Below are 14,525 nucleotides of genomic sequence, written 5' to 3'. Positions count from 1 at the left end.
CAAGCATTAATTGAACAACTACTTCAACCAGTTACCTGATTTTTTGGACTAAAAATGTCTTCCTAACAAAGCATCACTTCATTTCTTTTATTGTTGCCCTTATTTTCACTGCATGGATGAACCAGGCGCACCGCAGGCACAAGATGTGCTGCCTGCAGGAAGCGCTGCTTTAAAGGCGCGCTGCTCTCTGGGACTGCTGCATGCTGATGGCCACGCTCAACCTTTGACCTCCACTGAATCTCAGCATTCTGAGGGCTGGCAGCATCAGGACCTCACCAGCATGGCAACATATCCTAGGGAACCTGCCAGGAGTTGGATTTGATGATCACTAGATGTCCCTTCCAATGCCTATGATTCTGTGACAAGACTTAGGTCTTCGCGGCTTCAAATGGCACCAGGGGAAGTTCAGGTTGGGCATTAGGAACAGTTTCTTTGCCAAAAGAGTGGTGATGCAGTGGCACAGCTGCATGGGGGGGGACCATCCCTGGAGGTGTTCAAGAACTGCAGAGATGTGGCGCTGAGGGATGTGGCAGTGGGCACGGTAAGGTGGGTTGGGGTTGGATCTGGGGATCCAAGAGGTCTTTGCCAACCACAATGATTCTATGACCACTTCTGACACACGGGGCTGAGGAGTCCCGACACATTCAGGCACTGTAGGGTTGGCACAACACGATCTTTAAGGTCCATTCCAACCCAACACACTCACCTGGCACCACTCTGCAAACCCCAGACATGAATCACAGAATCACAGAATCACAAGGTTGGAAACGACCTGCAAGATCATCTGGTCCTACCCCCCTCCCATTCCCATCAGTACCACAAGCTACTAAACCATCTCTCGTAGCTCCTCATCCAGGCGCCCCTTGAACACTGCCAGGGATGGCGACTCCACCACCTCCCTGGGCAGCCATTCCAGTGCCTGACCACCCTCTGAGAGAAGAAGTTTCTCCTCATGTCCAACCTCAACCTCCTGTGGTACAACTTGTGGCCCTTTCCTCGGCTCCTACTATTTGCCTGGGAGAAGAGGCCAGAACCTTTTGCACCACAGCCTCCCTTCATGCAGTTGCACAGTGCAGTGAGGTCTCCCCTGAGCTCCTCTTCTCCACACTGAACAATCCCAGCTCCCTCAGCCGCTCCTCGTAAGGTTTGTGCTCCAGACCCCTCACCAGTTTCGTTGCCCTTCTCTGCACACGTTCCAGGGCCTCCATGTCTTTCTTGTAGTGAGGGGCCCAAAACAGCACCGCACTTGAGGACATGGGAGAGCACAGATCTGCTGCAGCTTCCCAGAACTTTCTTTTGGAAAGTCAGTATATGGTTGAGAAATAAATAACCACCTCCACGCTTAAAAATGCAGAAATATCACCATAAATAAGCATTAGTGCTTCACAAATGGTGAAACCACAATTTTATGGTTTTAAACAGAGACAAGGTGGAATCGTGAATGGTAGCAATGTATTTCAGATGAAAGCTTTCAAGCAGATGAGAAATACTAACAGCAGTTGGAACCTGAGTAACTACAGTTGCATTAAATTATTCCATCTGCAAGTCCATTAAAATTTTTTAATGGTTTTGTATGGCTTTTATATTTATTGGGTGGGTTTACTCCTGTGTGAGTCATACATATTTATTGCCAGGGTCCAGATAATGGTTATTAATAAAACTCCTTTTATTTGCATACTGTCTTGAAACTGGTCTAAATATTTACAGCCTGACTATGAAATAAAAGAATCCTCCAAAATTCTCAATATCGTGGCTTTACTTTCTGTACATTTTCATCTTTTTTACTCCTTCCTCCAAAAATGGGGAAAAAAAGAACAACCTGGAAAATGCATTTTGCTTCTCAAAAGCCTGAAAGACACCAATTCTTTCAAAGGATTAAAGCACAGTTTTTTGTTGAGGAAGTACGAGATCCCAAACTGAAGGCAGCCTAGTCTCTATAATTAAGAAAACACGTATATTACTGCACATAATTATGAACAGTAACAAAAGCTCAGTATTAAAGCAGGTCCACTGAATCTCTGGAACTGTGCCTGCCAACTAAAACACCTACTATGAATTTAGTAATGGGTTATGCAAACATAAATTACAAGGCCAGACATTTTAAAAGGAAAAAAAAGTTGATTTATTGTCACATTGGAGACACGGCGGGATAGAAGCACAATTTCATTTTTCCATATATTCATCAACACTGCAGATGTGTTAATGCAAAAAGAATTCTAAAATAAAAACGACTCTCCACTGCTCTAATTCTCCTGTGTCATTGAAGTTACTTAAAAATGGTTACCAGGAAGCCTTTAAAAAAAGAAAGAAAAAAAAGAAAAAAAAAAAGAAAAACATGGTACAAGAATGTGGGTGCCGACAGGTTTAAGAGAATTTTACCAATACTTCTCCTCTTCAGCATTTGCTATCCAAAATCTGACCCTACAAAAGAGCAACTGTGCAGGAAGTTTGTTGTTTTCTTGTTTGCTTTTTAAAGAGAAATGCTCACAGCTCTGTACTGCAGTCACTTCGTCAGTGAGCATTTTCCCTCAATGCATTAATCGTTTCTGCTCTTGTTTCAAGTAGATCCAACTTTTCACTTATCCACTGTCAGAGCAATGAAAAGAATCCCTCGTTACTGGCAACTGTTATTAAAAGTTATTCACGACAACATAATAATTTTAATGAGAACAACATGTGCCTTTAATTACACCTGAGTGACTTTGAGGTGGTCCAGTGGATGAACTGGAGGAGATTTACAGAACATTTGCTCACAAAGTTAAAGTACTGATGGAAGATGTTTAATTATTTCTTCTGGTAAGCACACACACGAAGGAAGAGCGTGTTTAGATGCTGAGTCTTGAAAATAAGTCCACCTACTGCTCACAAGGTCTGAGCGAATTTAGGATGTGAGCTTCAGACTTGCTCTGGGAGCATTCAGCCTTATCGCTGTGGGATCGGCATCTACCTACCCAGTTTCACACTTACCTTTATAAACAGAGGGCTGGAGCACCTCTCCTATGAAGAAAGGTTGAGGGAACTGGGCTCGTTTAGCTTGGAGAAGAGAAGGTTCCAGGGAGACCTCATTGTGGGCTGCCAGTACTTGAATGGAGGATATAAGCAGGAGGGGGAATGGCTGTTTACGAGTGTGGACAGTGATAGGACAAGGGGGAATGGTTTTAAACTGAGACAGGGCAGGTCTAGGTTAATTATGAGGAGGAAGTTTTTCACAGAGGGTGGTGAGGCACTGGAACAGGCTGCCCAGAGATGCTGTGGATGCCCCATCCCTGGAGGCCAGGCTGGATGTGGCTCTGGGCAGCCTGGGCTGGTGGCTGGTGACCTGCACATAGCAGGGGGTTGGAACTAGATGGTCATTGTGCTCCTTTTCAACCCAGGCCATTCTATGAAATAGCACAGCACAGAACACAGCAGCAGCTGCCTGTCGGTACATACTTGCTTACACTTCCTTGTAAACTACTGAAATACAAAAAATATCCCTCATTCCTCTCTTCTGCAGTGCAAAATACAGCACTCCTAGCATTACTGAGATCCAATACCTGCAACTGATGCTGCTAGAACAAAAATGCATTCAGCTGTCACGCATGTTAACCAGAAAAGTGCTTAAACAGAATAAATTAAAGTCACCACGAGCAAGTGGCTTCGGAGTAATTAATTACTTGAACCACATTAACACATTCAGTTCAATCAGATGGGCCACCTTCTTGAATGTTTTTGGAACTCCTTACTAAAGCGATCACCCATAGATCTCCAGCTTTATCCAAAGACTCTCGAGGTAAATATGTTGAAAATTGATTATGCTGAAGGTATCTGTCCATGTTCTAGACCTGGAAGGTAATCCCTACTTCTCTGTTCTTATTATCTTGTCTCTTTACAGAAGGACATGGCAGTGTTTTACATCAGCAAGTGAGATATTTTAACATTCTGCTAAGGTTTTAAATATGTGAGGAATCTTAAAAACACAGAACAATTTTATGATAGAACAGAAAGAACACTGATAATGATGTTTGAGTCACACGGAATAGAAAAAAAAAGACTCTTTTTGAACAAACTGCTTATCTGCAAATTCATTTCTTCCTAACACCAATCTCTCCAAAGTCACGGGGAGGGTAAAGAAGAGGAGAACTTATGCTCCCACATTTTCTCGTGCACTAATTTTCAAGTAATATGTATGGAAGGACATCTAAAGCTGGTTCTTTTCATGGCCTGCCGTGCACTGAGTTGTCTAGTTTCACACTGCACTGAGCTGTGCTGTGGCACAGGACCATGCCCTGCCCCAAACACAGCCATCCCAGGGCTCCCTGGGGAAGGGGAGGAGGGCCATCCCCCCACTGCGCACTCTCACGAGCACAGGGAATGCAAATCAAAGCTGTTTTTAACAGCAGAAAGAAGAGGAGAAGAACCCAGCTCTAGATGGCAGCAAATCAATATCCACCCCTGCACGCAGCCTGGCGCTGTGCGTCTGCGGGAGCTGTGCTAAGCAGGGGATGCCTCTCACCGTGCTGCACAGCAGACCCGAGCTGACCATGCAGAGCTGCCAGGATCCCACCACACTTCCCTACCTGCAATTAGAATGTCACTCCTCTCGTTCCAGTTATTTTTGTTTTTCTTTTCTTTAAGCTTCGTTTGATTATCTTTTGCTGCACACCGGCTAATTCGATAGAATGCCAGAACCAAACTCCAGAACCAATGGAGACTTTAAGAATTCTGGCAGGTTGGATTTTCTAAAATGGAGCCCTCGTTTAATAATAACTGAGCTCCCTTCCTTTAATTACAGCTGCCATTGGAATGCCATCTCTGTAAAACAAACGTGGGTCTTACAAACATGCACCAACTTCATACATCACCTCAAGAATAAATCATAAATAATGCATAGAGGGGGCTGGATCACACACAGGAGCAGGACAGGTCGGGAGGTGAGGGAAGCTCAGGGTGTTTGATTTCTGGCATCTTTCAATATTCCATTTCCCAGGGCATTTAAAAGCTCTGCTTTGAGAACACCCTTCTGCTGTCCGTGCTTACAGGTCCCCCTGTGTCCTTCCCTAACTGCTGATCCAATCTTTAATCTGCTTTGCAAAACACAGCTGCCCATTTGAGCATTTTAAGGTAATCTTGGCTTTCCAAATCTCACAGACAGAGCACATTTGCAGCCCAGGAACAACACTGAAGGGCAACAAAAGCAAGGAGACCCCAGCTCAGCTTCCCTCCAGGAAAAGACCAAAGTGACCAAAGCCACGAGCTGCAAGGGGAGTCTGAAGCCCCTGGGATGTGGAACCTCCATTTTACCATCCTTGTTGCAGGTGAGATAGGCAACAGTCAGCATAGCTCAGCAATTCGATGGTTTAGATGGCTAAATCAGAAACATTTAATTGTCTTCTGTTACAATCAGAATTAAAAAGTGGCCAAAAGTGTTTGTTCAAGTGTTAGCACTCATATAAGCAGTGCCAGCCAACCTCACAACCTCCCCTCGTCCAGCTGTGTGCACAGCAGAGCCCATCCTCACCCAGCCTTCCAGGAGTCCTGACTACTGCTCCTCAGGTCTGAAACTGGACAGGAGTCCACTTCATGTCACGGACACACCATCAGCCAGAGCTCATTAGACACTGAGAGCTGCAGACACACCTAAGCACAATACAACTCGCTGCACTAAATAACCTGCTGTGCAAAGAATAAACAACAGGCACGCTGTAATGCATCGTTCTCCTCACTGAAACACATCTTGCTTTGGGAATCAAACTCAAAATGCAGCTACGTAATGACTGTGGATTGACAACTAAGTTAATAATACACTAGAAATCTTCATGTTTATTAGTCTTCTGTACTAAAGCTTATTTTTTTTTTTCCAGACATTTGGAAACAGAGGACACAGAAAAGAATACAGAGTTATAAATTAAACAGCTTTAAATACCATTGTCTTCCTTCCCCACAAGCCCTTAACAACTTACTGATTTACTTATTTGGGTGTTTTTCACTATTGCTGCTAACAAGATTAAAAATCTGCACTGCTCTATGCGCTAGATCAGCTTTCAAAAGACCAGAACAGTAGAAAGGTAAGCAAAAAGTGGTTGCTCAAGCAGGCACGTGGGTAGAACCCAAGGCAAAACTATCAATCAGCATTTCAAAGTATCTTCACTTGGCTCCAAAAACTATTAATCTGTGCCACCAGAATTATTTGAGATCCTTCAAATCTCATACTGTCCCTCCAACACTCGTGTCTTCACACCAAATCAGCACATGAGGACATGGTGAATTAGACCGAGAGCCTCACAATACATGAATACTGCAGCTGCTCACAACAGGGTGATGCAGGGTGGTGGCTCATGTGACAGATCTGGGGTTGCCTTCCAAGTGACAGTCACATAACATCAGTGATTCCAGTAATCTCTTGTCAGCATTCCACGGTAGCTGCTCAAGATGGAACAACAGAGATGGAACAGAGATGGAACAAACAGAGATGGAACAAACAGAGATGAACATACCCCAAAGCATCTGTGACAAGAGGGCCTGACACAGGCTCCTCAAGGCTGCGATGGGTAACAAGTATTTCTGAAATGACAAACTTGAAGTTTCTGCATGTAATGACCTACACCTCCATCTGCTATGCACCACGAAATGCTGCCTCCTAGATTTACGTCCAAGTTTGCCAACTCAGAAATGGTATTCTAATACTCTGCAATACAGAGCCCTGCAGTTGTTCCTATGTGCATGAAAATATTACTACATTTCTTCTGCAATGTGATAATTTGCAAAGAAGGCAGAAATAATCCCAACAGATCTGTCACAATCTTTTCGAGTCTTCCAAAACAGCAGCATAAACATCCTCAACTTCATTAGTAGTTTTTAAAGTCCTTTTCTGTTACGCAGGAGATTGCTTATGGCAGACACTGTGGAAAGTCTAGAGGACACCTCAGACAGCAATGGATAGGAAACTCAAGGCAAACGACATTTGTTTCCTGATTTATGGTGGGAACAGCAACAGCTGAGGGCAAGAGATGCTGCAGCAAACCAAACCACTGCTGCACCAGCGGGGATACATCCAGAATGAGCAATGAAAATGGAAAGCAGGACTCTGGAGCAGGTTGTGACATTCAGCGATTCCATCCACATTCTTCATAGGAAGAAACATGTTACTTCATCTTGGAAATTTTAATTAAGCTGCATACTGACTAATTTATTCAAAGAACAGTTCTGCAAGCAAGCAAGTTTTCTACTAGGGTTCTCTTTGTTATTAAAATAGTATGCTTGAAGTTCAGTAACACGAATGGGTCAGCTGGGAAATGCCAGTGGCTTCCTGTCCACCACAGGGAAAGGTTTTATCATATGGTGCAAGTTTTTTGATGAAGCTGAAGTTTAAAAAAAAAAAAAATCAGGTCAAGGTGTCATAACCTTGCCTTCCATCATCCTCCAGCCCTCCGAAATGGTCTAAGCTTGGAGTATTACTCAGCATTATTCCTTATGGGGAGGACAGAAAACAGCTGAAGATAAACACAGCAGTGCTTTTGTGGGGAGGAATGCTGGTGAAGTCTTCCAGCGAGGACAGCAGAGCACTGTCTCACTTATTCTGGTGGAAATGCCCACACCTACCACTGCAGTCACCTTGCATGGGACCGGGAGACCCTGCTCAGCTGAGCAACACCTGCATATCTGTCTGTTAGAGCTGCTCAGTTCAGAGACTCTTTTTCAGTTTTTTGATCCCGTTTTCATTTTTTAATTCTGTCAAAGAAGAGGAGTCAGATGTTGGGAAATGAAGCTGCAGAAAGAATGCCGCAACAGAGGGGAAAGAAAAGAAAGAATATCAGCAGTCCATGCTAGGAGTCCCAGGGCACTGGATAAAGATGTGGAATCTAGCACAGATCCAAACTCCCCGAAGCGTCAGGGATGTTCAGAGCCATCGTTTTGTATCTTGTCTGTGAATGAATGAAACCCTTCCATTCCCATCCAAAATCACAGAATCACAGAATTGTAGGGGTTGGAAGGGACCTCCAGAGATCATCGAGTCCAACCCCCCTGCCAAAGCAGGTTCCCTACAGCAGGTAGCACAGGTAGGCATCCAGGCAGGTCTTGAACATCTCCAGAGAAGGAGACTCCACCACCTCCCTGGGCAGCCTGTTCCAGTGCTCCGTCACCTCACTGTAAAGAAGTTCTTGCGCACATTTGTGCAGAACTTCCTATGCTGCAGTTTCTGGCCGTTTCCCCTTGTCCTGTCTCCACATGCTGCTGAAAACAGTCTGGCCTCACCGCTCTGCCCCCCACACCGTAGATATTTATAGACCTGCATCAGGTCCCCTCTCAGTCTTCTCGAGGCTGAACAGACCCAGTTCACTCAGCCTTTCCTCATTGCAGACCCCTTTCCTCATCCAGGCCCTTCACCATCTTCGTGGCCCTCCGCTGGACTCTTTCCAAGAGATCCCTGTCTTTTTTGTACTGGGGAGCCCAGAACTGGACGCAGTGCTCCAGATGAGGCCTTACCAGGGCAGAGTAGAGGGGGAGGATCACCTCCCTCAACCTGCTGGCCACGCTCTTTGCAATGCACCCCAGGATGCCACTGGTCCTTTTGGCGACAAGGGCACAGAATCATAGAATGGCCTGGGTTTAAAAGGACCACAATGACCATTTGGTTTCAACCTCCCTGCTAAGTGCAGGGTCGCCAACTATCAGACCAGGCTGCCCAGAGCCACATCCAGCCTGCCCTGAATGCCTCCAGGGATGGGGCATCCACAGCACCTCTGGGCAGCCTGTTCCAGTGTGTTACCACCCTCTGTGTGAAAAATACTACATGGAAGGCTACGTAACTATATTTTGTAAAAGTGTTTTTAAAACTTTACCATGAAATGATTTAGCAGCAGAAGGCGTTCACCTTGTTTTGTTAACAGAACTGAACTAATAGCAAATCATTTTTTCTCTGTATCTCCTGAAGTGACTACAGAGTGCACAGCTTTTTCCTCCACCCATCAATTCCCACTGAGTGACCACAGCCCTCTCACAATGCTCCTAAAAGTGCAGTGCTGAATTTTTTCCCTGCCAGTAACCTGCTCTGCAAAAACAAAACTGGCCTCCAGAAATCACCCTGAGATGAATCCACGAGTTTGCTATCCCTCAGGAGCCGGCAGCTGCAGCTCCAGCCTGCAGTTCTCCTTACAGGAAAAAAAGGAAGGAAGCAGGAAACTCAAATAAGTTTTGGAGAATGAACTTAAGCTTCTAGCAAACAATTCAAAAAATGTGGCCCCAGATATCCGTTTATTTTCTGGATTTTGTATAGTTTCCTATACCTTCATATTCTTTTACCTCTCTCCATCCCCAATAGACCGTTCTTCTCTGCAAGGGGAATAAACTGATTCCTGACTGGTACCTAGAGAGAACCAACACTTGTGTACCAGCCCAAATTGACGGCAAACTTCTTTGCAAAAGAAGCAAACAGAACGAAGCAAAAAACACCCTACACACTGCTACGCATTCAATACAGAAAATGAGCTTTATCTATCTAATACACGTATGTGCACAGACATGTACTACACACGCTATCATAGTCACGGAAGAGTTTGAAAACCATCCTCTCCATTCAAGCAGCACTCAGCTCTCCAAGCTTGGCCCAGCACCAGTCCAACACCCTTCGCACACCACCTGGGAGCAACGCACGGCCGTGCTGCACAGCTGCGCCCGGAGCTCAGTGCTGACCTTGTTGCATTTCCAGTGAAATCAACAACTGAACTTTGTTTGATTTCTGGTGGAAAAATGAGCATCTTTGAAGTCGTGCCCTTGATGTAGATTTATTTAGGCAGCAAAACATCACTTGCTACACCCAAGCGCTAAGAGAATTAGGTTTAACTGAAGAACCTTTTGTTTTTTTGCAGTTCTCCAGGTTTTAGATTACGACAAAATTTAGAGTCAGCCTGACTGAAGGCTGATGCTCAGATTTGCTCTGAGAAGTCAGCTCCTATTTCAGTACAACACAAAGCAGTCTCAGCAGAGAACATCACGAGAACAAAACATTAAGAAAAGAGCCCCAGATACACCTCAGCTCCTTACCTCTGGAGTGTTCTTCTTGAACTCCCGACTTTGCTCGATAAGTTTCTTCCTGGACTGCTCGCTTTCATCTTGCCGGTTGGCCAATATTGTTGCTGTGGCATCGAGTTCTCTCTGTCAAGAAAAAGAGCAAAAAAAAAAAGGGGCTACAGTTAGAGTTCTGTTTATTACAGAAAAATAACATCATGTGTGCGTCCATCACACGGCCTGGAATAGCGAGGCGGCTGAGCTTCAGGGCAGTACAGAACAAAGCATCATGCTTCCACAAAATGTGCTCCCAAATTAAGTCCAACAAAGGTCTACAACCTTTTCAATTCGATCTTGCAGCCAAAATATCACTGTTTTCCTCAAAAGCGTTCATGCCTCTACCACAACATTACTCGCAACAGCAGTAGTGTGCAGCGCTCACACCCTAATTGCCCAAATTCAGGGAAGATTACCAATCTTCAACACATCAGGTTTATTTCTTGTCTGCAGACACTGGATTTTCCCTTTGTGAGCTTTTTGGTGAAAAAAGTTACGACTAACTCACCATTGGCCAACCCTACACTTCAGCCTGCGGTTACGCTTCAGTCACTCTTAATGCCAAGTGACAATATATACAGTACTATGCTGCCATCACAATTCTTTCTTCCACTTAAATCTCTCCTTATTTGAATATAGAATTTTCTTTTCCTACCACTGGAATCTGTTCTTCTAAAATTATTAGGAGATATCCCTCCACTCCTCCCTTCTCCTTTCCCAGAGATATATATAAATATACTTGAGCACCTGATGGAGCTGCGAGTGTCCCTGTTCATCAAGGGCCTTTAAGGTCCCTTCCAACTAAACAATCCTATGACATATATACACATCATCCAAGTTCTCTCCCCACCAGTTCCTTTGCTCAGGACTCTGCTTCCAGAATGCCACTGCACTGATCCAGACTCGACTCAATGTGTCACCTCTCAATGCAGCATAAACCAACAGCACAATCTGCCCTGTCTGTCCGTCCCCTTCTTGCAATATTACCACATAACACCAAAAAAAAAACAAAAAAAAAGCTAAATCCTCCACCCAGCTACAGACTCCATTCCCAAATAACTCGGAGTGAAGGACTGCAGTAAAAATAAAGCAGATGTTGTTAATTTTAGACGGTTGGTTACTTTTTGTGGGGGCTGAATGCTGGCACCTTCAGCAGCAGGATGGAGATGTGTTCCATGCGACCCCACAGCCTGACCTGTGGAGGGAAGAAGTCCTTCCTGCAGCTTCCAGCTCAAAAGAATCAACTTTTTTCCCCTTTAAGTCTTTTTTTTTTTTCTTTTCTATGTAATGGACCACAGTTATCTTAATCCTTGGAAATAAGCTAAATATGACAAATGGATTTGAAGCTAGGCAGCACGCTGGAGCCAGTGACCTAAATATCGTCACTGCAAGGCTTTAAAAACACCATATTTCTGACTTTGAGGAAAAAAAAAAATAGGGCAATATGTCCACCAGATCTTGGTTTGGAATTCTGTAACATATGTGAAATCTATTGCAGAAAAGTGGGAAATACTTAACAGTTGGATAAACCACATTTGAAATTCATCCCAGCTAAGTTTATGCAAGAAAAAAGAGCAACAGAAACCAATGTGGTTAAGCAGTACTATAAAGAGCAATATAACGGCTAAGCAGAAGGCTTTTAAAAAATATAAACAATCTGGTACGGCCAGCAACTTGGAAAACTATATTTAAAAAGGAAGCCCACATTTAAAGCAAAGCAAAGCAAACACTAATCGTGAAGCACGAGGGAATTTCAGCAGACCAAGGAATTCAGTGCTCGTTTTACAGTACAGAGGGCTAGCGAGGAACTCTACAAATGGACAAGTGGGATTCAGAGACCCTCACTTCCAGGTTTGGAGACAAGAGCAGTGTGAATATCTAGCCCTGGATGTGAGACCTGATATATAAAAAGATACTATGTTTTCAAGCTCTGTCATAGTTAACAAGCCCTAAATCAAAATTACTTGACAAATATCCCCATTTTTGCTTCCTTGCTTGATCTCAACCACATACTCTACAAGTCTCATTTTTTCAGTGTAAATAACAGAGGATTGCAACCCACGTGCAGCACTGGACATTTCCCACACTTTGTGACAATCTTATGAGATATCCCGGTTATTGCACAAATTCAACATGGCCCATGCATTATTTCTGCAAGCACATGAGTATGATAAGGTAAACATCACTGACTCAGAGGTCCCATCCCTGAGTACTGCATCGCACTCAAAGGTATGTAAAATCCCCTTTCCCAGCCTTGCAGCCACAGAGTGCAAGGAGATGCAACAGCACAGAGACAGCAGTGCATTGCACAGCCCTTTCATGCAAAACAAAAATAGCAGACCGTGTCTGAGTGCCATTCTCCACTTCTTTGCTATCAGTGTCCAGTGAACTTTCTGGCCAAGAGCTGGCACTGTTCAGCCATCCCCGCAGACGCAGCCCGACGTGGAACATGCGCTGGAGGAAGCAGAACAAGCAGCACTATTCTCTTTCCCACTTCTTTCCCCTTCCCCAAAGTGCCATCAATTTAGGGCAGACAGGTGATGCTGCTTGAGCCACACAAAGCTGGAGAACTCTCTCTCCAGGGCTCCTGCCTTGTTGTGACAAATTTAGTGGGGGTGGGAGGCAGAGCAAAGAGACAAAGTTTTAGGCACTAAGTGCAGAAGCCATTAAAAGCAACCCTCAGAAAACAAGCATTAGAAGGTTTCCTTTCACGCTGTGTATATAAAAAGAAAGAAAAAACAAAGAGGTCAATCTGCTATCTGCTGTAATAAGCCAGCTGGAAAGGAACTGCCTGCCTTCACAGCAGCCACCAGGTGCTCCACCACCCCCAGCGCAGTCCTGCTCTGCTGCCATCATCCAGAGCATGGGGCAGCGCAGGAGCACAGCACAGTGTGCACCACTCAGCTCACAGCCCACCTTTCCCCTCCTGTTCTTTACACTGAGTCGGCACGCTTCAGCATCCCAGTTCCCCCAGAAGCTGCTCTACCAATCTGCCATAACAAATAACTCTGCTTCTGCTCAGGGCCAGTGTTTCTGTGCAAATTCAGAAGTTTGGTTTTTTTTTGCATCCTTTCTCAGGATTGCACGTGTTGGATCTATGATGGTTCTCAACAAGACTTTTTGCAGTTCTTAATTTCCTATTGCAGGACAATTTCTCAGTGCAGTGATGACACCAAAGCAGAAGTGCCTGACCCAGCCCTGCATACCTGCAGCCTGTCTTAGGGGGATACTGCACTTCCCCAGCAGATGCATTATGTAATCTTCCCATCTGAAAAAAAACCAAGGTTTGTTTTCTGCAAGATGAGTTTGTGCTCTGAAGCCCTTTCTAACAAAGCCGAAGGAAAGATCAGAGTTCAGTGAGAGCACAGAACCGCTGCTCTCCCACCTTACGAATAAATAAAAACCTGCAAGCATGAAATAAACTTGTTTCTTAAGAAGCATTCCGCCACTTGGCAAAATGATGCAACTACCTTTCGCACGCAGAATTAGCTAGGAAATTTCAATAAACACATTTTATTTCCGCGTACTCAAGTAACTTGATTCCCAGGCAGCTTTTAAACGAGCTTTAACTGGAACAAATTCTGCGCTCTGTGCAGTATTTCTGGACTGCGAGTCAATGCGTGTGTGGCCTCTGCATGAAGCAGAGAGGGAACAAAAGCAGAGGTGCCAATGGAGCTCATCGATAAGGTGCCTTAAAAGAGAGAGAGATGTAAAAAAGTTTCTTGTGGCTTTGCTCAGGCTGACACCAGCCCCTACTGCAAACACAGGGGAAAGCCTATCAGAAAGTCTTGCAAGAGGGGAAAGTTAGTGCTGGCTTTTCAAAGGGAGCTGCTATGGGCTCAGACCAGTTGCACCAGCAACAAAACCACAGTGACAGGAGCAGCACAGCACTGTGCCATTTCTTCAGGTACACCTTTAACTCTGAGCTTTGTTAAAATGCAAACAACTGTCCAGAGCTGTGAACACCCCAGTACCAAAGGTCTGTAGGATCTATTGAATGAGCCTTTCCTCCTGCTCAGGAATAACAAAACACTGGATATTCATTCCAAGATGCAGTTCTCACCCTCTGGCACAGTTCATTCCCTTTCCATCCGGCTCAGCACATGGTGCCCCAGGCTGTACCTGCACTGCAGGGCCTCATTTGTCACCTCCATCATGCTGCCCCCCAAAATAGGCCTCCCTGGCACTGCCATCATACTGCTCCTACAAAGAGGTGTCGGTGGGCGCTGCCATCACACTGCTCCCAGCACCAACCCTCAGACATCACCACCATTGTGCTGCTCCCAGTAACAGGCTCCATGTTCACTCGCAGTGCTCCAGCCCTGCTCTGAGGCTCCTTGTCTTCTCACGTGTCTCAGCTGTCCCTGTTTCCCTTCCCACCTACTCTCACCCATCACTATCACCCAGTAGCAAGCATGCCCTTAATATGCCAGGCAATCCAAACTCCGAGTTGGGGTCACTGAGACCCCACAGCCTTGCTC

At 45.0% G+C, this 14,525-nt stretch overlaps 1 protein-coding gene across 1 annotated transcript in view; it reads right to left on the bottom strand.

Moving 5' to 3' along the window:
- CUX1 (cut like homeobox 1) overlaps nucleotides 1–11,221 on the bottom strand; it is a 175,631-nt gene extending 164,410 nt beyond the window's left edge. The window contains exons 1-2 of the mRNA XM_042879941.1: nucleotides 11,192–11,221; nucleotides 10,024–10,134 (exon numbers count right to left, since the gene is read on the bottom strand). Of these exons, the coding sequence (XP_042735875.1) occupies nucleotides 10,024–10,134; nucleotides 11,192–11,221 (141 nt within the window). The remainder of the gene's footprint in view (nucleotides 1–10,023; nucleotides 10,135–11,191) is intronic.
- Between the last annotated feature and the right edge of the window lie 3,304 nt (nucleotides 11,222–14,525).

The sequence above is a fragment of the Lagopus leucura genome, unplaced genomic scaffold (assembly GCF_019238085.1).
Source record: "Lagopus leucura isolate 7727_CA_CO unplaced genomic scaffold, USGS_WTPT01 Super-Scaffold_100024, whole genome shotgun sequence".
In the NCBI taxonomy this organism is placed as follows: domain Eukaryota; kingdom Metazoa; phylum Chordata; class Aves; order Galliformes; family Phasianidae; genus Lagopus; species Lagopus leucura.
Note: the sequence above shows the minus strand (reverse complement) of the source record. Positions and strands in the feature narration are given on the sequence as shown.